Source organism: Haplochromis burtoni, unplaced genomic scaffold (assembly GCF_018398535.1).
Source record: "Haplochromis burtoni strain Fernald_Lab_line unplaced genomic scaffold, NCSU_Asbu1 Contig_191, whole genome shotgun sequence".
NCBI lineage: Eukaryota > Metazoa > Chordata > Actinopteri > Cichliformes > Cichlidae > Haplochromis > Haplochromis burtoni.
This window is the reverse complement of record NW_024582552.1, coordinates 139,234-166,171: the sequence shown is the minus strand read 5'-3', so window position 1 is coordinate 166,171 and position 26,938 is coordinate 139,234. Positions and strand designations below refer to the sequence as shown.

Here is a 26,938-nt window from a genome sequence, read left to right as displayed (position 1 = left end):
GTAACCTCCATTACCCTAATCTTTGCTGTCTAGCCTCCCAGAAGGACCCGTTGTCATGGTAACCCCTTTACTAGGCTCTTCCAGACCAAGGGTGGGAAAAATAAGGTTTAAAAAAAAAAAAAAAAAAAGACAGAAAAATCTAAATTACTCAAACATCTCGGATGTGCCTTGTGACTGTATTAAAAAAAAAAAAGAAGAAGAAGTTGAATTTGGGCTTTAAGTCTTTTTAGTTGTCTGCCTGCTTTTTCAGCTTTTAAAGGCTTTTTGACTCCCATTTAGGATTTTGCATTGTGTAGTTTGCTAATCTCTGCAGTGTAGAAGCCGGACTGTGAAAGCTTAACTGTCTTAAGCATCATAAATGTAAACCTAAGTTAGAGCTGTACGGCAATTGTTTAGCTGTGAAATAATCATCAGTCTTAACTGTTCGCTAAAGCAACATTTGCCACAGTACTCACACACTTTCATTAATTCTTCCTTTGGTTTCCTCTCCTCTTCCAGATGTGGACAGCAATGAGGAAGGAGGGCCTGATGGCACTGCTGTGGAGGAGGAAGGCTGGTTTGGGAACGCCTCTGACACGCGCTCAGAGTCGTCGTCTTTTGGAGACACCCAGGATGAGGTCCTCCTGCCCAGGGGCTCCTCTCCCGACGAACGACCTGGAGTCAGCGCTGGGTCTGGGGATCATGACACCTGCGGAGGTGAGAGCTCGCTGGGTTGCCCCACGCCTGTCCATCGTGCCTCTTTGGAACTTCTTGGACTGGATGGAGGTGCTTTCTCGGCCCAGGACACGCTCTCGTCTGTGGTATCGTCACTGTACGGCGAGGCAGCATCTCGAGCCCTGGGAAAGCCCCTCAGCAGCAACCTACGGCGCCTCCTAGAAGCTGGGTCGCTAAAACTCGACACCGGGGAGCTCCTGGGTCGGTCATCACGGGGAGGGGCTGGGGGCGACTCTCCTCCAATAGGTCTAGCCCCACCTTTGACACTTTCTCCATCTTCCCACCACGCCCAGCAGTTAAGTGCTCTTGCCCGAAAACTGGCCAGTAACAACAACAACAGTGGCTCGGCCTCACCGGCCTCCACAGCTCCTTCAGCCACCAACATCAAGCAAGAGCCCCTAGACCCCTTTAACTCTGTCACCCCAAGCAACGGCAGTGGCTTTGTATGGGCAGGTGTAGCAGATAAGTGGCCCCCAGCCAGCTGCTCCACGCCCTGCGGCTCCAGCCTGTCCCCGGACTCTGCAATCCAGAAGTTAAAAGCAGCAGCCAACGCTGTGCTTCAAGACAAGAACGCTGTGGCCTCCTCTTCAACGACATCTTCCTCCTCATCCACCTCTGCCTCATCTGCAGTGCCCACCCTGGGTGGGGGTGGTCGAGGAGACGATGTGGTGCGCTTCGATGCCTTTAACTCTCCGTTTAGCCCGCAGTCAGCTAGCTCCACCCTCGCTGCGCTCTCCAAGAAAGTCAGTGAACGGAGCCAAGCCTCGTCAACGGGCAGTGCTGCTACGGACCACCAAGCAGCGAGTTCCTTCCTCTCACTTGTGTCTATGACCTCCTCCGCTGCCTTGCTCAAAGAGGTGGCAGCCAGGGCAGCAGGAAACTTGCTGGCAGAGAAGAAAGACGGTTCCCCCTTGGCAACTACTGGGGTCCTCCAAGAGGACGTGAAGCCCCTGTTGGACAAGAACCAGAAAGCACCCACGCCCTCTACACCCAATCAGAGCCTAGAGTTGCTGTTGCCCTCTCCTCCTAAGGGCAGAGGGAAGCCCAGCAACCAAGCAGGTAATCTAAAAGCACAATAAAGGACTATAATAAGCATGGGAATCACTATAAGCATAATCAGATTAGTGAATTAATTAAAATAATGGTTGCACCAGTACGGTACAGTACAGTAGGTGCATAACTCCATATTTCTCTACTTAAAATATGTAGTTTTTTCTTCTTTAGCAAGAGAGACTTACAAAATTATTAAAGTACACTCAAGTGTTAGATTGTGTTAAACACACAATCTGTCTGCTTAAAGTTAAACAAGACTGCTATGGTTGAATGTGCAAGCTCGTCTTACTGCAGCAGAAAATAATTCACGTCTTTTGACTGTCAGTTCAGTTTCTATATTTCCCCAGCCATCGTGTGGCCAAACATACAACACTATGAAATTCAAAGTCACACCGTTAGCAGTGCTAAATTATTACTTCATTCTAAGGATGACTCCAAAAAGCCCAGACTCGTGTCTCCTTTCCTTTTCGTGTAGCAGCGGCAGGTTCGCATGTCACCAAAAAAAAAAAAAAGAAATGCCGGCGGAGAAACAGAATTGTGAACTTCGGTGACATGTTTTCTCTAGTTTTGTAATGGTTTTGTTCTCACCTCACTGGCGCTGAAGCAGTGTGTAGTGTAGCCTCAGCTTAACTGTCAGCCGAGCAGAGAGCATAGCCGAGAGAAAACAGCTCTGGCTGGCCTTCTAGTCTGGGAAATGGTCTGTGGGCTCGACGGGGGGTTCCGACTGAGACCTCACTGCCTTCCCAGACCAGCTCGTTTGTGCTCGGATGTGCGTGCTGCCAAAAGGGGGCCGTCAGTGTGTGCTCGGCACAGTGGGGAGCCCTGGAGTCCATATCCATCTCAGCAGCCTCCTCCTGGCTTCATACCCCACTAACCAGAGCCCTCTGCACTGATCAGCACAGCAGACTTAAGGCCAAACACATCATACTTTCCACTGACTGGATACAGATGCGTGCACTCTTTTTTTTTTTTTTCTTCTCCCTCACTCTTTCTTCTCTCCCTCGTACACGCTGTCTCTCAGTTACTTACAAATGGGCACGCAGTATAATCTGTAAGAGCGTGCTCAGATGTAGACGTGTAACCCAAACAAGGGTGCACACACAGATCTCACTCTTGGACAGGCGGAGAGATGGCTTCAAAGTGCAAGCTCCAGCTAAGTAGTCTTAAGGGAGAACAGAACGTTTTCAGGGAGATGGATGGGCACTTTTGAGGGATTGTGTCGCAACCCCGCCAAAACTAAAATGGCTGGATCAAATTGACTTCAGACAGATGAGGCAGTCGATGTAATATTCTGTGATCTGCATGCTAAAAAGGGGTCTGCTCTAACCCGGCATGCCGTCAAGGTCGAGCAGCACTGTTAAAAAAAATAAAAAAATGCAGGTAGTTGTTTGGTCGCCAGACTGAAAAATGTGACCTTGATTATTGACTGTCGTGTCTTGTTTTATTGTAGACCCTCGCTAGTTCTGCTATAAAACTGTATCACGCTGGCATGCTGTGCTTTCGTGTTTTAGAAAAACGGGAGTCGATTCTTCCTAACACGTGATTAGGCTTACACATGTTAAGTACTAAACACACACACGCTGCCTCCTGGTTTTATTTCTGCTTTGTTCGCCTCAACTTAGACTAAGCACAAGTCATTTCTGCATTGTGATCTCTGCTGTGCTTGGAGAGGTTGGGCCGCAGATGGTGGTTTATTGTTGCAAATAGGCAGTCTCGAGGTTTTACACCTCAGGTCAATGAATGGCTGAGCACAGTAATTTCACCAAACACTGATTACCAGATGTTTTTCAAGGAACGGCACTGGAATACTTATGAAGCCATCCTGACAGGCCCTTGTAGAATTTGTAATGCAATCATGCCTCTTTCTAATAAGACCAATTAAACAGTAATGGATGCCGGATATGAAGCCAACAACAATAATCGAGATACTAAAACATGCTAGAGTTTTTTGCTTTCATTGTTCCATCGCTTCCAGCTGGTGTTTCTCTCGTGATAGTTTTCATCATTAGGTGCGCAGACGTTGTCTCTCGCAGGTCTGATCAGTGTCTGAGTAACTCCCTTATTAAAGAGGGGATTTGCATTTCTTTACAGTGGGATTGTCAAACATGGATCCTGCGGCTGAGAACAAGCCCACCGAACTGTCCATCCCTGATCCGCTAGGTGGCTTTGCAACGTATGAAGATCGTCGTTAACAAATCCAATTTGTTTTCAGCCAAATGCACTTAGTGCAGTCTTAGTGCAGTGGTGCCGGCATTGCTACGGGCCATTCGATCCCTATACAACCGTTGCAAGAGCTTGGTTCGCATTGCCGGCAATAAGTCGGACTCGTTCCCGGTGGGTGATGGGCTCCGCCAGGGCTGCCCTTTGTCTCCGGTTCTGTTCATAATTTTTATGGACAGGATTTCTAGGCGCAGCCAAGTGGCGGAGGGCTTTCGCTTTGGTGGCCTCAGAATCTCATCTCTGATTTTTGCGGATGATGTGGTTCTGTTGGCTTCATCGGGTGAGGGCCTCCAGCTCGCACTGGAGCGGTTCGCAGCCGAGTGTGACGCAGCGGGAATGAGGATCAGCACCTCCAAATCTGAGGCCATGGTTCTCAGCCGGAAAAGGGTGGAGTGCCCACTCCGGGTCGGGGATGAGTTCCTGCCCCAAGTGGAGGAGTTCAAGTATCTCGGGGTCTTGTTCGCGAGTGATGGGAGAAGGGAGCCGGAGATCGACAGACGGATTGGGGCTGCAGCTGCAGTAATGCGGACGCTGCACCGGTCCGTCGTGGTGAAGAGGGAGCTGAGTGTAAAAGCGAAGCTCTCAATTTACCGGTCGATCTACGTCCCTACCCTCACCTATGGCCACGAGCTGTGGGTAGTGACCGAAAGAACGAGATCGCGGATACAAGCGGCAGAAATGAGCTTCCTCCGAAGGGTGGCTGGCCTCTCCCTTAGAGATAGGGTGAGAAGTTCGGCCATCCGGGAGGGGCTCAGAGTAGAGCAGCTGCTGCTCCACATCGAAAGGAGCCAGCTGAGGTGGTTCGGGCATCTGACAAGGATGCCCCCTGGGCGCCTCCTGGGTGAGGTGTTCCAGGCATGTCCCACCGGGAGGAGGCCCCGGGGCAGACCCAGGACACGCTGGAGAGATTATATCTCTCGGCTGGCCTGGGAACGCCTTGGTATTCCCCCGGATAAGCTGGAGGAGGTGGCTGGGGAGAGGGAGGTCTGGGCCTCTTTGCTTAGGCTGCTGCCCCCGCGACCCGGCCTCGGATAAAGCGGATGAAGATGGATGGATGGATGGATGGAGCTTTTGGCACGCTTGCTTTACAGTAACTATCCATCCATCCATTCGCTTCCTCTTATCCTTTTCAGGGTCACGGGGGTGCTGGAGCCTATCCCAGCTGTCATAGGGCAGGAGGCGGGCTACACCCTGGACAGGTCGCCAGTCTGTCGCAGGGCTAACACACAGAGACAGACAACCATTCGCACTCACAATACTCACTTACAGTAACTAAATGTTTCGTTTAGCTAGTGCATATTCATTCATCAAAGTCCATCAACATCTTGGGACTGGATCTTGCCTCTAAATAAAAAAATAAATAACAGAAAAATAAGAATAATAATTCTTTGGTTCCCATCAAGGCTCTCCTGAGGATGGTGGCAAACCATTCCAGTGTCCTGTGTGTGGCCTGGTCATCAAACGCAAGAGCTACTGGAAGAGACACATGGTCATCCACACAGGCTTGAAAAGCCATCAGTGTCCGCTGTGTCCCTTCCGCTGTGCTCGCAAAGACAATCTCAAGTCCCACATGAAGGTTGGATTTTATTTTTCTCCTCTCTGATCTGATCCCCTTACATGTCGTGTTTGATCACTATTTAAATGTTTCCATTTCTCTTTTGCATGATTTAATGCTGTTGCGGCTCACAAAGAAATGTAGAAATAAAGCAAAAGATGTCCTAAAGCTGTCTTCCTGGCACCATGCAGTGCTGGAGATAAGGAGGGGTTTGACGCTTAAACCTGTCCCCATTTTTTTCCCAGGTACATCAGCACCAGGACCGGGGTGAGACGTTTCAGTGCGAACTCTGTCCCTTTACCTCCTCCCGTCACTTCAGCCTGAAGCTTCACATGCGCTGCCACCAGCACTTCCCACGCACAGACGTCAAGGTGAAAGAGGAGATCACCACCGACACGGAGGGCGAGGGCTCCCTGATGGGTGACGGCAGTTCCGCAGACATGAGAGCGACGGAGGTGTCCCCGCTGCACTCGGACGCTCAGCAGCAGACGTCCCCTCCAGTCGAGGCGTCCTCCAATCACGTCCACATCAAGGAGGAGCCACAAGAGCGAGACCTGTCCGTGCTCTCCCCTTTCAGCATCTGCAGGGACCGTGCCAGCAGCAGCGCCAACTCCCTGGACCTACCCGGAGTAGGGGTCGGAGTCGGCGTCAGATCCAGCCCCAGCGCTCCGACCACAGCCTCCTTATTCAGCCCTGACATCACTACCAAAACGGCCACTGACCTGCTTATGAAGCTTTCAGGTTAGCATAGATTTATTTTTTCCTACATTAAACGAAAGCTTTTTTTTATAGTGCAGTCTTTACAGTGCTGCATTTAGTTAACGCTGTGCAGAAACGCATAGAAAAGCAGCTCACACAGACGCAGCGGTGGTGTAACTCCTGTAATCCATAATTGCTTTGTTTATTGTGCCGCTTTCTCAGCTTGACTTTTTAAACTCGACTCACTGCAGTTGCACTTTCATCAAGAGTTTTTCAGTTCTTCCAAACTCTCATATGAAGACATCGGCGCTGATCTCCAGCTAGATGTTGTCTCCCCTTTGCCTTAAGTTTTGCTTTGATTCTTCATTGTCACCAGAAATAACATTCGTAAGAAGTGTAAACACTTTTTTATGCTTATTGTCTCAGGTCAAGGCTGCAGAATGTCTCTGAGCTGTTTTATTTTTATTTATTTTTTATTTAAATGGCTTATAAAAACAACGAGAACGTAAAATGTCTATTAGTTCAAACATGCGGGGAATAGAGAGTTTTAGCTTTTGACAGCAGCACGTACACCAACGCATCTCAGGCTTCTTTTTTAAATTTTATTTTATGGGCATTAACATTAGAAAACATTTAAAATTCCCATTGGTGTCATTCTTTAAACGGTGAAAAGAAACGTAACAGTTCAGACTATGTGCATCTAGTCGCACTGCACAGATGGGTTTTGGCATATGTGACTGAGCTCTTTAACTTATTGAGCACAGAAAAGGTGGTGTCATAATGCCACATGTATTCAAAGTAATTTCAACTATACTAAAGGAATTCAAACCTTTTAATCATAGTATACTGTAGTGTCTTATACATCATACATACATCATCCATTCATGATTTGTTTGTGTACCATACATTGTGGTACCCACACGACAATAGTGGTTTCTGATCCAGGTTTTGGCCTAACGTGTTCTTGCCTGTGCATAGGTATTTGTTATATATACTCTGTATTGCTATTGAAAACATAATGTAGTGAACTGATACAGCATCTTAAAATATTCCAGTAACATCAGTTTAAAAAAACAAAACAAACCCTAGCACAGATGACGCTGAGATAAACACGGGAAGGTGAGATCTGGGCTTTAAATCCATATTCAAAAGCTGACACATTTCAATGATTGATACACAGAGTTTATGCATAAGTGAGAAACTGTTGGGGCCCAACACATCTAGCTCATTTACTCACATCCTCCTTCTGCCCAATTCACTGCATGGGGCTAAGACTGCTCAGAAAGCCTTTTCTGAGCTTTTCCTGTCTCTTCTGTTTTTTGTTGTTGTTGCTTATGAATTGAGGACCCTGTCGGTAATGACTCAAAACATCTAACATAAATTGCTGGAAAAGCGCATCCCACTGTACGCACAACCAGGGTTGGTAGCAGCAGAATGGAATATATACAGGAAATTGACTTATGTGCCACTGTGACGCTCTTAATGCTTTATCTACTGGGAGTAACCCTTGATGCTCTTTCCTGAACTGAGTGGTTTCTGTCATATTTCGGTCATGTGACTGGGTTTGTATCACCTACCCTTGGAAAAACCTGGAAATTGTCTTTATAGATGTACACAGAGGTGTCAAAACCCATCATTGCTGGTACGAGGGAGGTCGTCCAGTGTGGTATTTATGGGGGAAAGGGCAGAACCTTAAATCCAATAGCATAAAACATGCAGTTCATGCAAACATGCATGTTCTTAGTTAGTCTAATTTTTGGAAATTGCAGTTATTTTTACATATCAATACCCAAGTAAAGTTTCAGTTTTAAAATCATTTATCCAGTCAAACATAAATGCAGTATGATGGGGTTGTTTTTTTTTTTGTGTAAAATTGACACTTGGTAATGCCCGGTGGCACGTCTTTAGCTCTGTGCAGCTGGGCACTGATTAACTCCGCAAAAGCAGTCAGGGACTAAATGATTTGCTCAAGGGTACCTCGTCAATAGTGGTCAAGGAATTTATTTTCTCGCCGGCATCTTGTCAGTTGTCACGGTTGGTGACTAATTGTAGATTCCTGGCGTCTTCCTCCTGCTTTTCCTTGCACGTGTTGTTATTATTACTGACAAATTCAATTCCAAATTAGCCAAAGGGATAAACTGAATATTTACCCAAGCGGACTTAAAGATTGTCGTCTGAAATAGAAGACTTCATATTGGCTGCTCTTGATAGGAAGTTTGTCCTTTCCTTCTTTATTTTCCTAAGCCAGCTATGATACTGCACTTTCTTGAACAAACTTAACAAACACGCTGTTCCCAGCCGTACGTGGCCCGACCCATGTTTAGATGCATTTCACTGTGTTGCAGAAAATATCAAAAGATGAGCTTGGAGAAGATGGCAAGATTGATGGAAAAAGGTTGACCGGGGTTCAGCGCCAGGGTCGAGGCGACGACTGCCACTCTTCCTCTTAATACTGTGTAATTAGATTGAGATCTTGAGAGTAAGGATGGGAGGGGAAAAAAACCCTGGGAACATTAGATTAATTAAAAATTTATGCATAATTCATAATTAAAAAGGAATTCATAATTTGAAATGATTAGCGCCCTCAGCGCCATCCTGTGACCCCGCCAGGATGCACGGGGACTCGGCTCGGCTTAGTTAACTCCCGCTCGATCTTGCACGCCCCGGCTCCACATGGATGCCCCCTGGGTGCCAGTTGCGCTTCACTCCCAGACTGCACAATCAAGCCCAGGCAACTCCCAGAGGAGCCAAGATGGCTCCCTGCAATGTCAGCCCAGTGTCAAGTGGCGGACATCTTAGTCGGGGCATCATTCAAGGAGAGTGAGGCAGGATATAAAAAGACAGGACGAGAGGATGTTGAACTTGAATGCGTGATGATGGGCTTTAATGAATACCACTTCTTTGATCACAAAGTTCTCTCCCTTTGTTGGGGGGCGGAGTTAAAGAAAGGAGGGTTATGAAAGTGGAAAGAAGTGGGCTCAGATCTTTATGAGACTTACCCATGCCAAGGAGCAGCCAGGAAAGGAGAGGTGAGGAAGTTCCTCCTGGGACCTCTAGACTCTATTTCTTTTGACCTCCCTGCCAACCCAGATTGAGTGCGTACACGAGCAGCTCATCCCTCCTGCTTTTACACTGCTGTCTCAGTGCCTCGATCCCACAAGGCCCTATGGAGGCGGGGGCGGGGTATTAAAAAGCTGCAGAGGGAAAAATTTAAAAAAAAGAAAAACGGGGAGAAAAATGAGACAGATAAAGTGACAGCAAGCAAAGGCGGAGGGAGTAAAAGGCAAAGAGGGAGTTGCATTGAGTTCCCCAGGCATAAAAAGCCAGTGAACTCTCAGTGACCTCTGACATAATAAGCATATCTCTTTTTTTGGGGGGGGTGGCTGCCCTGCTTTCCGTTGAGTGTTATACTGATACCCTTTGATTTTTATCCTTGCACACTGACACAACCGTTAGCTATCCGGTGTGATCCACATTTTGATTCAGAGATGAAAGCCACAGAGGCACTTTGAAATGCACAGCCCCTACCCTGTGCCCAGTGGACCCCGAGTTAATAATGACAGCGGGCACTGCACACCCTCCGAACACCCCCTCCACTCCCACCCCGCTGCGGTGACACAGGCACAACGTGCTTGACCCTGGCTGGGTGTGAATAATTGGTGTGCGGGGGGGTTTATAGGAGGTGTTGCATCTGTCATGATGCTTCTGCAGTTGTCTTATTTATGCGTTTCCTGGGAGAGCGACTCCCATGTGGTGCTTGGGTACAGTAATGTGACGCAAAAGCAGAATTTAGACTTGTAAAACATGCCATTTGTGTGTCATCCTAGCAGGAGATCGAGGTTTTTTGTGTGTATTTATGCATATTGAAGGAAAAAAGTATGCAGGAAAGATTCTGTAAGCCATTTTTTTGGGAACGTCTCATGACAGAATCTTTTTGATTCCCTTCTTTTAAGAATGTCTAGATTTAATCGTATGTGTCCCCTGCTTTCCAGCTCTGCATGAGCAGATACAGGCAGGTCTTTTGTGTGTGACCTCTGGTCCATACATCCCCACTGCAGCCATCAGTATCACTGTCCGGTGTCTAGCACACTGTCAGCTTTTGTTGGGTTCTCAACCTGCCCCATGTAGCCCTGTGCTTTTTTTTTCTTCCTCCTCTTCTCTGAAGAAAAAAAAAAAAAAAACAGCAGCCAATTGTCAGAGGGGGAGCAGGCCGGCGTGACAGAGGTGGAAAGCTAATGAAGTTATTTGACGGCAGCCCTGGCCACGGAGCTAGAGGTGAGGTGGAGTGGACAAGCGCCTGGCAGTGAGACAGATGAGGCGCAAGAGAGAAGCGTAGCGAGGGGGAGAGAAACGGGCAGGAGAACGGCGATGGAAGTAGCGTTGGTGGCAGGTGTCAGAAGGGTGTGATAACACGGAGACAAACTGATAGCATCGTCAAACCTGAGCTAGAACCAGCGCAGGGAGCTGACACTGGACATTGGTGCGCGCATGCACAGACACACACACAGTCACGAAACTCACATAAGCGAAGCCCAGTCACCCAGAGATGCCCATCTCCTCCGCGAATCTGTGCTCACTTCACAGAATGATCTGCCAGGGACTGGATGCTCATGATGCTATTGTGATTGTGAATTTTGACAGACAAAAGGCCAAAAGTGTAAGCTTGGTGGTGTTGTTGGCTGAATAGTTCCTGTTGGTGCTCTGCGCTGCCTTTTTTTTTTTTTTTGTTCTTGAGCCATCAGCTCAGAGGAGTAAAAAACAAAAAACTTGCCTACTGGATTAGGCTACTAAATTATTCATTGGGATCTGTAACATAGATTCTGAGTGGAAATGCGCTCTATTTATAGCAATCCAAAAGGTCACAGGAGTGGTGTGACTTTGTGTGTGAGTGCACGTCCTGGAGTTGTTTTTGTTCTCATGAGGCCGCCGAGGAGAAGGATTCGAGAATCCGAGCTTGCGTTTAGTATTTATTTGTCAGTGGTTTAAGCGCAGCGACTGCCCGGGGTTTGAACGCAGCATGACGAAGCAAACGGCAACACAAAGTTGCCGTTTGCTTAAATGTGAGTTTTTGTTTTTTGTTTAATCTGTGTTTGTAAGGCGGTGACCAAGTGCGCTGTCCCTGTCTGATCCGACATGGCCCAACACGCTTCTAATTAGAGGACGTCCTTCCAGGTGCTGACCAGGTTATACTTAGCCTGCCCGCTGACATCTGACAGCATGACATTTCCAGCTGGTGCCATGTGCGACCCTGCGCCACTGCCCCCCTGAACTTGAAGGTCATCGCCCCACCCCCATGTCCCCCCACCCTCCCCTCCCTGCTGCTGCTCACCCTGTTCCTTCTCAGCCTCTTGAACTGCAAGCCCAGCCCTGCCATTGTGTGGCACTGTGGCATCACAACATCACATGGGTGGTCAGAACGCCAGCACCTGTCCCCTTTCCCTGCCCTGTATCCCCTGTCCCTGAGCCCTCTATCCCTCCGGCATAGATCATCATTAATCAGAGGGGCCGGGGCCAGCGCAGATTGATGATGTGGGCAGGGGGCGGCAGGCCTGTGGCGGTTAGAGATGTTAGGTGAGACGATCGGGTGAGGAGCGGAGCAGATCTCTGCTGGGGCCAGAGGAGACTGGACAGCAGTCTGCCCAAGAGTGATAGCCTCTCTTATAGCCATGCTCTGTGTGTGTTTGTGTGTGTGTTGCAGATTGAGTGTCCATGCTAGGATGTACAAGCTGTTTCAAACTGTACAAGTGTCAGGGGTTGTGCCAGTAGATGTGAAGATGTGTTTGTCGCTGCACCACTTGACATTAGCACAGTCAAACAGTATTAGCATTCAAATGGAAAAATGGAAAGCCAAATTTGGTGTGGCTAATTATGAAGTTGAACTAGTGATACCTGCATAGCTCCTTAGCAGGTACTCAACCGTGGTGTCTGCTGGAGCGCTCGCAAATTGATTTATTGCAGATTGCAGTGATGTCCTTCTACAAATGAGTCATGTTGCTATGGGGTAAAAATGACATTATATACCATCTTTATTTTTGTAACTTCTGTCATGTTTGGTTATCATAGCAACGAAGCTGCTTCTTGACTCGCATATGAATTTGCCCCACATCACAATGCCACTATTGCAGATAGTGCTCACAAGTCACATGGGCTGATCTCTTTAGATTTTGAATAAACAAGATCAAAGAGCATGTAAACTCGGCTTTTTCACTTCATGCAACAGCGGGGGATTTTGATCCTTTAATACGTCCAATTAAGTCCAGAAGGCTTTGTAAGTTTTCAAGTTATTGTGTCCTCATAAATCAAACGAATATTGTGCAGTGCATTTTTGAATCATTTGACATAGTTAAAAAAAAAGAAGAAGAACAAAACTATATTTGGAAATGAAAATGGCTCTAGTGACATAAAAAGGTTCAGTGAGGGATCTAGAGGAAGTGGTTTTTAATTTTGTGGCCAAACAGTGTGACTTAAATTTAAGTAACTGAAGTTTTGTGACATTGCACAATAATCTATTTGTTAAAAAAGTCCTCAGTACTCGCGTTCTTTCTGAAAAATGGTATAGTGCACCTGCACTTAATTGGTAGACAGTGGTATCCTTTAACCTTCTGTTCCCACAGCCCTGTATTAAACAGACGTGACGTGTCTTTCCACTAACAGTATGGTATATTTTAGGCAATATTTTTAGCTCTTCTTTTTTGTGTGTGTTAAAGCAGTTTTTATTTCAACCATTTTTCTGAGCCATAACCTGTAAAAACCTTCGCTTTAGCACAGGGAGTAGTGGAATGTGCTCAGAGACACAAAGAGAGGCGCTTGCCCTGCTGTTCTTTTCTTGGCGGCTATCGGAAGTTGCTCCATGTCTAATTATTAATTATTCATCTAAGGCGGATTAGATGTGGCCCAGTTTCTCTTGAAGATGACTTTAGAGCAGAGGGATCCATGTGACAGTTCAATCCCTAACCTAGGCTACACACAGCAAAGATGGCAGATAAGACTTCGGCTGATTGCTATCAGAACTGCTGGAATTATTTCATGTCCAATTATTTCATGTCCCCTCATGAAGGGGATTCAGATGATGTCAAATGCAAAAGGAAACGAGGAATCCAGACTTAAGGTTGAGAATAATATGCACAGAAATGAATGGGTTGGGGAGAGGGAAAGGCTCTGTGAGGTAGAAAAGAAAGAGAGGAGGAATTCTGAATTTGTTGTGGATACCCTTAAGACGAAATGAGATCATAAGATTGCGCCCTGGTTTTTTCCCCCCATATCGCGCCAACTGTTGGCCAGTATGACCTGTGATATCCCATTGTGGAAAATGTTGTCATTCATTTGTTTTTTTTTACATTTCCACAGTGCTGCGTAAGTGACTTCAGCTTATGAAATGCATGTCAGGTGTTTTGGTCATGGCCTTCTTTGGATAATCACTTTTCCCTCTGATCTCTTTTGTCTTCTTGGCTCCAGCGGCCAATCAGAGGGAGACACTCAAATCTCCGTTCCAACTGAAGGAAGAGCCCAAAGTGGAGGAAGCACTGAGCCCGAGACCATCCTCCCAGTCCCAGAGCCAGATCCAGCCAAGCTTCCCTACGACTTTCAGCCCAGACGGGCCAACGGTGGCTGCAGCAGCCACAGATCGCCCAGGGTCACTGAAACCAAGAGAAGGAAGCCCCATGGCTAAGAACAGCTTGCTGAGCCAGGATATCAACGTTAAGGTTGCCTCTGAGCTGCTGATTAAGCTTTCAGGTAGGCTGTCTGCTTATCTATAGAACTGTAGAAATGCAAAATGAGCTTTATAGCTCTCAGATCGGTCTTTGCAACAATTGGCACAGTTCTGTGCCCTTAAATCTATGCAAAACACTAACTCTGTGGTCTTCAATATATATTTTGAATTCTTGCACTGTATTTCGTGAGTTTCAACAAAGCAGTTTCTGCAAACATACATATCTAAAAGAACGGTCACCACTGCAAGTAGTTCTAGGAAAGAACAGGTCACGCACTGTTATCTTGTTATTTATTGTACCAGTTGGCTGTTTATGTTCCAGATCAGCTTGGGAGGTTAGATGTAGGCCAAAGGTTAAGACGCTGACTGACATAAAACCCAAGCTAAAACTGAGGAGAGTATTACGAACCTGCAGGGGGATAATTGTCTTCGTTTTTTTGAAGCTTCTGTTTCACTTTTATTTTGTCGAGTGTCTTCTGCTCTGATGTCCCCCAAAACAAGGCCAGCAAATGGCAAATTATATAATATTATATAACCTTGCTTGCATTGTTGAACTTAAACTCAACCCTGACTTGCTCCTTGTTCCATGTCAGGCAGTTTAAGAGCAAGAGTTTTGACATGAACCACGTCTCAACCTGTGCGGACCGCTCTGACATCATGTATTGCAGCGTGATTTAGCCTTTGCCTCTTCTGGTTCCCTGCCCAAGGAAGCAGAAGATGCAAACCTGATTCCTTCTTTCGGAGTGTGTGCGCTGCTGCTTCTGCGCTTAGCATTACATAAATGCAATCATTGTTTTCAACGTACTATACGGTTTGTATCACGGGCTAAATAAAGTGTTAGAGCAGGTGCTTTTTTTAAACCTGCATCAGAATCTCTACTGAATGCCAGGTCCGGTTCAAGTGTGTTATGGACAGGTGTTTGTCCACTGTGGGCTGCTGGAGTGCGTCTCTCAGGCAGTCAGGAATGAAACAGGCTGAAGTATGCACCGACACAGCTAGCTTTTCCAACTACATATGAGCAGAGTGATTCTTTCCTTATTGATTGCTTAATTGCAGTGCTCACATTATGTGTACAGCGCAATTGTTTTTCCTTTACAAGTATAAGAGGAAGACAGGCGGTGCAATCATAAAACGTACAGTGTGCCACACTCGTGCAAGTATGCATCCACACAAAGAAAACAAATGGCTGTCTGACGGTGGCGCAGTGGGGTGTTGCTCCATCCGTGGCTCTTCATCCTGTGCCAGTACGTGCACGCTTGACAGACACCCTCACACACACCGGTTGCCATTGTTCTCTCTGGGTCGACTGGTGTTCACAGTGACTCATGCTGGCTGGGAGCTCTGTGATAGTACACGTGTGCTGCTCCAGTGCCTGCCCCCAGGTCACGTTTCCGCGTGTGTGTGCATGTCTTTGCAGAAGACAGGGATTACATGATTGGCCCATGAGTGTAAACAGAGAAATTGAGACAATGCTTATGGGCTTTATATAATTCCTTCACTGTACTCCCTCTACCTGTGCTCTTTGTTTCATCACTGCTCTTTCCCGTCCCTGTGCTGACGTTATCCTGACAGTTTATTTGGGCTTCAAGCGGCATGACCAGCATTTATCCCCTCCCGTTACTTACACTAGCTCTGCAAGGTTGACCTAGGTTAGGGAAAGATGCTGCAGCGTTCATCCGTCCGCTGGCTCCCTCTGCCCCCTCACACAGTCCTCAGAGCGCAGTGCCGTCCATTGCCATGGCAACAGTGGGGGCGGTAGATGGAGAGGGCTGTCTAGAGTGACAGCCTTGACAAGAGTCTGGACCCTCAAATGACCCTGGGGGGTGTGGAGGAAGGGAGGAAAAAGATGGTGAGGAGGAGGAGGGGAGGGAAGCGGGTAAAGGTCATTGCCGTTACAGTCACGTGTGATTACGATCATGAGGTTCAAGGGCATCTGCACTGTAACCTTTCTCTGTCCCTCGTTAAAGGTCAGGCCAAGTACACAATAAGCCAGTGAGGGTACTCGGAATAAGGAAAACGCATCGGTATTTTAGGTTAAAACATCCTTGTCTGTCTGTTAAAGTGTTTATTTCCACATACTTGTATGTCAGTACAGCAAATGGACACAGCCTAATTAAATTTCATCTGCTCGGCTTTCCTCGACCATGGCATTGGACAGTCAGAGCAAGTAGGGTTGTCATCATTACTGCCCATTGTGCTGTAACATAAGTTGCATCATCCCTTTAACTAGGTCACATCTTCTCTTCGCGCTCTCTCTCCCTCTTCCTCTCTCATCCTTATCAAACATTTGTTGGTCGTATATAGTCGCCTTGCTAGTGCTACCTCCCCCACATCTGTTTAAAAACCAGGCTGCTGGTGTCTGGGGGCTAATTACGCCAGGCTAAATAGTCCCTGGCGCCAGCGGCTAACGTGTCCTAGCAGATGGGCACTGGTGTTGCAGGGCAAGGGGAACATGGCGTCACAGGACGGGAGGGGGAGAAAAGGGGGGGGCGATGTAGGGCCCTAGGTGGTGCCCTGGCAGACTGGCATCGTGTGGGTAACAGCCGTGCCTCCCACTCACCATCCAGCCACCCTCACCATAGGTGTGAAATCACACTGTACTCACTTAACTCTTTTTTTTTTTTTCTTAGGAACAGGCCTTGCATCTCCGAGGACATTTTACGGGCCCTCTCCCCTCTCTAGTGCTCGTTACTTTGCTAATAAAAGTTGCATTAAGCAATTTTGACCACTAAGGAGCAGAAAGATTTAGAGCGAGCAGTTGACAGCAACACCCTTTTAACATATGAGGTTAGTTTTATTGTTGTTGTTATAGAAAGCCAGACTGTATGCACTCACTCTGCAGGAAAAGGGACAAATGCATCACACTGGAGCCTGTTCCGATGTCCATTCAATTTTAGCTATTAATATTTGCTGGCAATTCCCCTGGTTTGGTGGTCCACCTCTTTGATAGAGGGGTCGCTGTGATTTTAAAAGCTGTAAGGTTGGGCTTTTTCATCTGTGTAGCAGTATCAATTAACTGAATGTTAAATAATAAAAAAAGAAGCCTTTTCAGCTTTTTTCCAGTAGTAGCGGCAGATCTTGTAGCACTGGCCAAATTTAATTCATTGATAATTAACAGTCAGCTTCACCTGGCTTCCTAATTAATGGACTTGACACGATTATCTCAAATGCAGCAGCTACAATAACATGATAATGTTTAACCACAAATGTGGAACTTAAAGAAGGTTGTGGATTTGTTTACCTGGAAGAAATCATTTTTCAGTGATAAAATATTTCAACTATGGTTTTGTGGAAACGAACAAACAGTTCATTAATTTTTTTTTTTTTTTAATCCAATGAAAATCTCATTTTGACAAGCAAGCTTTTTATCCTCTTTGATTACATACATGGATACAGCTCACAAAGGACTTTTTCCGTTTTTCCTCTTTAACTAAAATGTCAACAGATGTTTTTTTCTGCAGAATTTCTTCACTGGTGATGTGTTTCAGGATTTTTGTCCATGTACTACACATCTGGGCTTTCATTCAGTTCTTTCACAACCCTCCTTTTGTTGGTAGTTTTTCTGTTGTTGAGATTAGGATTATTATTCTGTTAAAAGAAACAGATGCCTCACAGGTCATCGACTGGCAGTTTCATTAAACAGTCCAGCATGCTGACCTTTGAGTCAGAGTTTGGAAAGTTTGAGTGTATGCTCTTCTTTTTAACGGCCAGCCTCAGATATGGAGACTCTGGTTTACTTATCTTCCTCTAGATCATCCCGCTTCTCTTCTGGTTAGAATCAGTTTGGTTGGTTATGTGAAAAATGTAATACACACCATGGACAATCTTTTTTTTGGCAGTTTCCTACATGGGCCGATCTGCTGTGGGGGTTTTTCTTACAAGACTTTTTGGACCTTTCTAAACTATAATTGTACCCACAGAGATATTGAAATAGCTGAATGTATGGATTCTTTTTTTCTCCTTTTTTTTAGCACATCAATTTTTAGGGAAACAAATTGTTCATTCATACATTTTCTTAGACCAGGGGCGGGCAATTCATTTTCGTAAGAGACCACTTGAGAAACTGTTGTGGAAGACTACATTAAGCTGAACTCAGTTGTGCTCAATATTAATTTATATTAAGGTATCTTCTTATAAGCTGCTACTGTTACTGTAAAAGTAGATGTTACACTTTGTAATGAGAATGTGAAATGGGCGTACTAAAAATGCCAACATTGTTTCACTATTTATTCAAAATTCCCAAAAACAGTTTTGAATAAAAAGCGTATTTTCTTTCAATGACTCTATGCTATTGCTATTTTGCTTGTAGTTTTAAGTGGGAAATCTAGTCTGTTTTAGGCTTAAACTATTTAAAATTTGGTTCATTGTATGAGTAGAAAAGCAAGGGGCAGTCACAACAACAAGTGCAACGTCTGCCTTCCTTTCAGAGAGCTCTATTACTTTTCTTCTCATAAAACTCTCAAATTTCTGCTCTCAGGTCCCATATTCTTTCTATCTTTAATGGCACCTCGATGAGCTACCTGACAGGTGTGTGGTAGCCTGTGTCACCATGTTCAGTCTCATCCTAGTTCAAAAGTAAAGCAAACTGTCTGTGATTTGGTGTTCTTGCTCTGATTAAGTAAACTAATTTAGTAATCAATTTCCATGTGGTTAATTCTTAGCAGCTACTTACACCTTTCAGGTTATATTTCAGTCACTTTATCTTGTATCAGTTTCTAAAATCCAACATTTTTCCCTGTCAGATTTGGACCTCCATCCGTTGTAACACCATCCTGTTTGTCCTATTTCAGCATGAGCCTATCCAAGCATGTACTTGTCATGTTTAGCCTCATGAGATGATTCAGACACGGCAATCTGCTCTCCACAAACGAAGTACACGCTTTCACCTCATACTTCAGTCAATAAATAATTACAAGTCCAACTCTTGTTAAAAAATATAGGTTGTGCATTAATCTTTTTATTTTGTTTTAGGGGTTTTTTTTCTCCATTTTTCCAGCACATTTAGAGAGAATCTGCATTTTCATGCAGACATGCTAATAATTTAAGTTAGAAATAGCAGTCCTTCAAAATAAGAGCAACAATATTGTATTATGATTTCCCAGAAAATCATAAAAAGAAACTCTCAATAAATACAGTAAACCATTTTATTGGTGACTGAAATGTGACAAAGGCTACGATACAAGTATTTACATTTGTGTCATAATTTGCCATTGACTTGGGTCCAATATGGCCCACATACAGTGCCACTGTCTGCCACCCCCAAAAGTCTTTACAGGGCGAGAGCCTGGGTACAGCCTGGGAATTCTTTTAACTATCAATGTTATCCTGTTAAAGGGATCATTAGAAAACAAAGCATCCTCTACACCTACATATATTAAAAAAATAAAACCACACACAACAAAAAAACCCCGTCATTTGTTTATTTACTTACATGTCTGATCAGTATAATATTCATTTTGTTATAATGCATATTAGATACAAACATAAATACCTTTTATTTAAAAAGATGAGGTAATTTGAATGAATCCCAGCTTTGGTTTGGATGTAAAGAATGTGAAATATTTAAAACCTTTCCTCTTTCTAGCAAATAAGTAAATGCGATTGTAATTTTTCTCGTCACTTGCACGTAAAAGGATTCACTGTTTACTCAATATAACCTATCACAGCGTAATGCCTAAGCACCTCATTCTAATTCAAAACACTGGCATTACTGTACGGTATTACTTTATATTAAGCTCTACACTGTTCTGGCAGTGTCCTCACTGTGCCTCCTCAGTGTGGCCGCTCGCTGACCTCTCCTACTCCCGCCTTCCTACTTCCATATTCTGTCTCACTGGCTCCTCATCACTGCCTATAAGTTCTATTTACAGAAATGCAGAGTTGATTCCTTTTGCCCCTTGCTGGATGTGTTTGCTTCCTGAGTGCCTGGTAATATATGCAGCAGTGATTGACAAAATTACAGAGGAAATCACTTGGCACCTTTTGTCCTGACCTTTGTATGATAAGGCTTTAGTATCCTTACCTCAGCTCTGGCTTGTGTCCAATGTTTTTGTTTAGGAGTACTTCGCAAAGGCCCTATCTGGCTACTTATGGGCTGTATATCAAGCACGCTGCTCCAGAGTCAGATGTAGCTGCAGTATGCAACCGTTGGAAGCCTGAACTACTGCACACTGGCTGGTCGAGGATCAATTGTAGCAGCAGCTGTCTGTGAAGTCTGCAGGCAAGGCTGCTGTGGCTCCCACATGACATGCAGTCTCTACACTGCAGCCTTTGAAGCGCCTGAACTCTTCACCCCTGTCTGAGCAGGTCGGCTGGAGAGCAGCAGAATAGAGAGATTGAGAGAGCGAGGGATGGGGGCAGGGATGGAGAGAGATGTGGAATAACAGAGCAGGGAGAAGTGTAGACTTGGGTAACGGGAGGGGGAGAGGTGGAGAGGTTGTCATTTAGGCTCTAGCTATTCCTCATCCTTCTGTCCTTTTCCAGCTCTTCTTTCTCACTTTGCTTTTTTTTTTTTTTTTACCCTGTTACCCTCGGGTGCTTTTTTTTTCTTCTTCTATTCTAGCACTGTTTGACATTTTTCCCTATCGTTACCCATCCTCTTTACCTCTCTATCTCCCTCACTGCCTGTCACTCCAAGTTTTTATTCCTATGCTTTCATTGCACCAAAGTAGTGCAGTAAATTGACTGTGCATGTATTAAATCACTGGACTGTGTGAGTGTTTTAATCCAAGTGTAATTGCGCAACCTGTGCACTGTGTATCCTCAGCAAAACAGGCTCCCAGGTCCACACAGATTCAAGTTGACACCTGAGGCCAAAGGTGATCACTAAAAACAGAACATCACACAAATCCCAATCACTTCCAGTCTGACTCAAACACTGAGTGGAGATGTGGAAGAGAGAATGAGAATATAACATGTTTGTAGTAATGGGGCATACATTCAGAGTTGCACAGAATGGCTGCTCTTACACTTCTTATATGATCTAATCAAAGCACATTTTTATCGCTCAACTTCATTGCAGCTTCATTTCTCTGGTAAAACAGAGACACAAAGACGTGAAGTACTGAAACTAAACCCAAATTAAACTAAAAGGCCACTTCTTATTTTAAAAAGATTCGGAACGACAATGATATGTGCAAGTCTGTGAAATTGTTTCATCTGCTCTTAAGAACTGAAAAAAGATCTTGAGCCTTGAGAAAATGGCAAATAGACACAACCTTTGTGTCTGTTATTTTGACATATATCAAGAGGAAGTGGACACTTAAAGTACTGTGCAAACGTCTCAAATCAGTCATTGAATTTCTTTTGAGTTACACGTTTTTGCAAGGAATTTGCAAAAACATGTACGAATTAGGTGCAGTAAATTATTGAAACATGTGCAAACCAAAAATGAAAATACAGCGTAGTATTAGCAAAGACAAAAAAAGAATCTGTACAATTCTCACGAGCTTGAAGTGAATCTTTTGGACGTTGGCTGCCTTTTATTCTGTTCTGTCACGATGATCCTACACTGCTTCAATAAGGTTGAGGTTCAGGCTCTGGAGAAGCCGATCCATGAGTGATGGCGTTCCACTGTGTGGTTTTGTTGTTGTTTTTTCTCTATCCAGGTATGCTTTTACTGCACTTGCAGTGTGTTTGGGATCGTTGCCATGCTAAAAATTAAGCCGTTGACAATTAGATCCATGTTTCAGGTCCTGTGTCAGTCTTCTGATTCCTAAAAGACATGGCGTTTAACTGCTGTTCCATCTGCGGTACATAGTTTTTTAAATTTTTTAGGTGTGCACTTGTCCTCCACTTGTCCATTTTCATTTTTAATGACACACTGGCACTATGCAGAGAAATATCAAGTTTTTGCCAGTAGGTTTTTGTGAGTCACATTGTTGGTGCAAAACTTCTATTTAATGTCTGTCAAACTGTGTTATCTTTACCATTTTTCAGAGATTCATCTAAACAAACTGGAACAGATTATTTATTTTTCAAACAAGCTGCTAGTAGCAACGATCCAACTTGAAATTAATTCTTTCCTAAGCTTCCTAAGATCTGTAGACACAACATTGGTTCATCCCTTGTGTTTGACGATTTTATTTTATTTTTTATGCTTGAATGATTCATAGGTCAAAACAAACTTAAAAAGATTTCTCTGAAAATGGTCATTACAAAGACTGGATTAAAAAATGAGTGAAGAAGCAGCGAGAGTCCAAAGAAATCCCAGATAACTAATGCTGAAGACCACTTAAAAAAATGCAAGAAAGTTTGGCTCCTTGAGCAAAATATAAAGAAATGAGGTGTGGCTCGAGACTTTTGTACAGTACTGTATTAATTAATGAAATGCTGCCATGGAAACCATCAGGAAAGTGGAGGAAGCTCTAAGAAATTAGCCACAGAAAGTTTTAAAAATAGAATATTAATGGAAATGGAAATATCCCAGATGTGACAAACTCCTTTTACTATTTTTGTGTAGTCTGGTTCCCATCTTGAAATAGTGGTGCTGGAGCAACAGTGACACTAAAGAAAAGCTATGATATTTATTGAGAAAGGGCACAGTCTCTTTTGTGCGTACCATGCACACTGAGACATTTTTCCAGACCTGATTCTGTGGCCTAATGGCAGCTGGAGGCTTCTGCACTACAGAACACACTAACACACTAACACACCAACACAACACACACACACACACACACACACACACACACCGTCACTACCACACACCAACACACACACAAACACCCACACAAACACACACACGCTCTTGCACGGGCTGGATTCAGACAGTGTAAGGGCTGCTTTTTATGGCTTCAGAACATTAGGTCATGACCCCAACCAAAAAGCCATAGCTATTATCAATGTGGGAGTAAGGCCACATTTTCATTTTTTTATTTGGTGACAGGTAGACTTTTCATCCAGCCTGCTGTGATGTGATCCTTTCAGTGTCTGCGTGTTTAAGATCAAATGTTTAGGGATGAATTCGACCAATCAAAATTGTTGGACTGAAACTGTGACTACTCTTCAACCAGTTGATTGATTGAAAAGAAAATCTGTCCATGTTTTTTCTAAATTAACTAAATTTGCTGCAGTGCACGGCACACTCTCAACTTAAAAAAAAAAAACTGCTGCAGCATTTTAAATAATTTAAGGTAGTTATTTAATGCTCAAATGATAAGTGTGCACTTGTCCATATTTATATGACGGCTGAAAATAGGTCTTTCTTAACCACTGATACCAGAACATGTTTGGTTGCATGAGAGCACATCGCCCATCCAGACATCCTGGAGAAGTAAGCCCTTTAAAATGTGCTACGTCTGTTATCATGTGATCGTTGTGTCATGGCTTTTTGAGTTATGAGCATATTTATCCTAACACGTGAATGATCCTCTGGTACATTGGTGCATTTCATCTGTTTTGCAGCAGATCAGTTCACGCAGCCTCTGTCACTAGGGTGGAGATCTGATGGTAAAGGCTCGAGTGTCCCTTGGTTGACCCTGACAGTGCAGTGCCCCCTACCCCCTCCACCCTCCGTTCTATCTCCTCCGCCTCTCCTGTGCTTCTCCATCAGCCTCTCTGAGGTTACTCTTGGCCAACTCTGGCCACCTGATTAAGGGATTAGTGGGGCTGATGGTTGTCAGTGTCCCCCACATGCTGGCTACTACCAATAAAGCAGACACCTGGACCTCAGGGAGGAGGCAAGGGGCTGGTAGCACGTATTTCATGCACATAAACACAGGAGTGTATGCATACACATGGATTTAGTAAATTCAGTTTTAATGCAGGACCAGTGTTTGTCTCACGTTGGCCTTTTTGACCAGACGGATAAAGAATAAGAGGAGAGGTGGCAGGGTTAGCCCAGGTCTTTTATTGCCCTCCTGTCTTTCTCTCCTGCTCCTGTAGCCTCCCCCACGCCTCCCACTGCTCCTGATGTCCTGCCAAATTTGTATATCCCTTTAATCGTGTGAGTCGCCATGTCAGCAGCACTGTATAAACCCCACTGCTTTGTCTTGCTTCTGTTTGTCATCACACCGAGACTCTGCCTCCTGCCATCACTCTGGTCAAAGATCAGCTATCTTGGAATTGCAGATGCTTAAGGATGTCCCAATGTTGTTCTTTTTTGGGGGTTTTGTTGTTGTTTTTGTGTCTTGGATATAAGTTACTTATTTATTTTTCCTCATTATGCAGCTGCACAGTAAAAACCTGCTGTAAAATGAACTCAGAAGTACATTTAATCTGGTAAATATAGCAATCAAGACCACTGGAGAGCTTGTGACACTGAAATAGCTCGGTGTAACCCCAGTTTCTTCATATTTTTCTTTAAACATCCATGGATGGAATTTGAGTCTAGATCAGTTCAGGACATTCCTAACAGCTGCCATCTCCCTCATGACTATTTTTAGCTGCTCCCTTCTTTAAACTTGCACGAGAAACAAGTCATTGGTTGCTTTAGCATTTTGCATCATTGATTGCGAGATGTTGGGGAGGGGAGCACATTACACGTGTCATCATAAACAGAGAGGCATTGCTTCCTAGGTAACATTTAAAGGGTTTTACTGTCTCTGTTGCTTGCCTCAGTAAACCTACATGGACTGCTGTCCTCAAGCGACAGCATGACCTCCCGCTGCCCTCTTGCCCTCATAATCACACAGCTAGATGCTAACCGGCTCAGCTCAGCTTTAGAGCCAGTGCTCTCATGCTTTGGCTGTTATTCGGATTTCCGCTGGTTTAGATTTAATTCCATTCATGCAACATCTGTAAACACGCATGCAGGATGCTTAATTTACTTGGACCTGAAGGGAGAGTTTGAGTGTTTTGTTCTGGTGAGATGGTGAAATTTGAATTAACTAAATGTTTTTTCCCCTTTTTAAAGAAGTTTAAACTGAAGTCTTACTTGATTCTTTTAAAACGGCATGCCCCCCTGCTGGGGTTTAGGGTCTCTGTGGGGGTAGGATGGGCAGAAGGGATGGGTGGGGTATGGAGTGAATCTCGGTTAAGTGAATGTGATTCAGGCAGGGAAAATAAACTAGAATTTCATAATGTAATCATGCTGATCATTACAAATCTATTTGGATTTCTTTTTTTTTTTTTTTTAATCGTTAGTGATCGACAACAATTGAAGTGAGTGGTGTAAACCTTTTTTGTTTTTGCCTTCTGAAGTCAGGAAATGTCAGGAAATGCCAGGATCGCTGATTTAACTTAGTATGTTCAAAGATAGAAGAGGGAGGGTTTTACTTTTCTTAAAATAGACTTTGCTTAAACAGAGTAATCACGTCTGTTAGGTAATTTTAGAGGAAAAACGTGCCAAATGAAGCACTTTCATCAGCAATTACACCGTTCTGTTGTCAGGTTTACTTGAAAAAGTGCAGTGTAATATTATACTGCGCTAAGTCTAGACAAATTAACAATAGAGAGTTTTATAAAATGTTCAATAAGGATGGATTAATTGGAATACAAGAACAAGGGCCATCAATTATAATTAGTTTAAGGACCCGGGTCTGATTGGCTGGGGGAATGCAGGCAAACAGGACAGGTGTAGTGATGTTAAAATCTGAAATAAGGCGAGGTGTGGAAAAATGGAAATGATCATGAAATTTGAGGATGAATAATGTTATTCAAGAGGAATGAGGGACTGTTCTTTTGTTTTTGTTTTTAAGGAAAGTTTTACTTTACTGGGCTTCCTGAAATGATCAGAGGTAATTGGATGATTGGATGAACCTGCTACAGTAACTATACATGTATATATGAATCATTATGAGGGGTCGTAACTCCAAAACTGACTGGAACCAATGGTTTAATGTAAATGGCGTACTGTATGTTTCTGTTTAATCTTAAAAATTCATTAAGTATGCACTAATGTAGTAAAAATATACAATAATAATTGTAATAATACTGCTAATTTTTCTTATTAAGTTATTGCTCAGGGTTTTCTGTGGTTTCGGTATCACAGTAAGCTAGAGTGAAATCTTTACCTACAAATATTTGGGTGTGCTGGTTGAATCTCTTTGAAGAAACCCTAATAATTGCTCCTTGTTTGCTTATTTTCCACAGAGAACAACAAAGATGCCCAATACCAGAAGGTGAAGGTAAAGGCAGAACCCATGGAGGTGGACCCGCCACCTGCAGACCTCACCCCACCTGCCTCCCACATGCTAGCCTTCAGCACTTTAGGGGCGAGTGAAAAGAGCGAGCCAATGAGTAACCTCCACGAGACGTTGGCATGCCCCCAGAAAGATCTCTTCTCGCAAGACATATCGGTCAAAATGGCCTCTGAACTATTGTTTAAATTGTCAGGTATGTTACCTCAGGCTGGTCACTCACTGTTTACTGAGCCATAGAAGATCTACCACACACACACACACACACACACACACACACACACACACACACACACACACACACACACACAGGAGCATCATGTTCTTTTTTTTCTCCCCTCAGCACTCTGGTGTAAACCTTGGACGGTTTGTGATATTTGACCATAAAACCTACATGTTTCCATTTCCATCCTCTGGTGGCTCTGTAGTAAAGTCAGGATGTAATGACTTCCTGCTTTTTACCTGTATGGCCATGAAAGTGACATTGAAGCAGCAGACAGCTGTTTGTATTGCTAGATGAAGACAGAGCACTGACGTGTATTCATGGCCCCCCAGAGAAAAACCAGGTGTGTGCATGTGTGTATGTGAGAGATGAGGTTTGTAGCCCTGGGCTGGGACCCAGGGCTCTATCCAGGTTCTGATTGCATCTCTTAAATGCTGTACAGAGACACAAGCTTGTGTAAATCTTTCTTTTTCCTTTTTTTTTTTTTTAAATTCTTTTTTGCTCGTCTTGCTCTCACACATATTCACAAATTCACACATTGCCAATCGTTCTTTCCCACACACTCCTGCACACCTTTACACACTCACACAAGGCCCCATGGGGAGTGGTGTCTGCACAAATGCCCCCTCTTCCCTTCTCTCTCTCTCTCTCTCTCTCTCTCTCTCTCTCTCTCTCTCTCTCTC

The 26,938-nt window shown here is 44.4% G+C and overlaps 1 protein-coding gene across 3 annotated transcripts in view; it reads left to right on the top strand.

Moving 5' to 3' along the window:
- znf827 (zinc finger protein 827) overlaps window positions 1-26,938 on the top strand; it is a 75,561-nt gene that overhangs the window by 22,904 nt on the left and 25,719 nt on the right. For all 3 annotated transcript variants that reach the window (XM_042225995.1, XM_042225993.1, XM_005935070.3), the window contains exons 2-6: window positions 499-1,773; window positions 5,391-5,563; window positions 5,788-6,283; window positions 13,697-13,975; window positions 25,986-26,228. In XM_042225995.1, coding sequence (XP_042081929.1) covers window positions 499-1,773; window positions 5,391-5,563; window positions 5,788-6,283; window positions 13,697-13,975; window positions 25,986-26,228 — 2,466 coding nt within the window. The remainder of the gene's footprint in view (window positions 1-498; window positions 1,774-5,390; window positions 5,564-5,787; window positions 6,284-13,696; window positions 13,976-25,985; window positions 26,229-26,938) is intronic.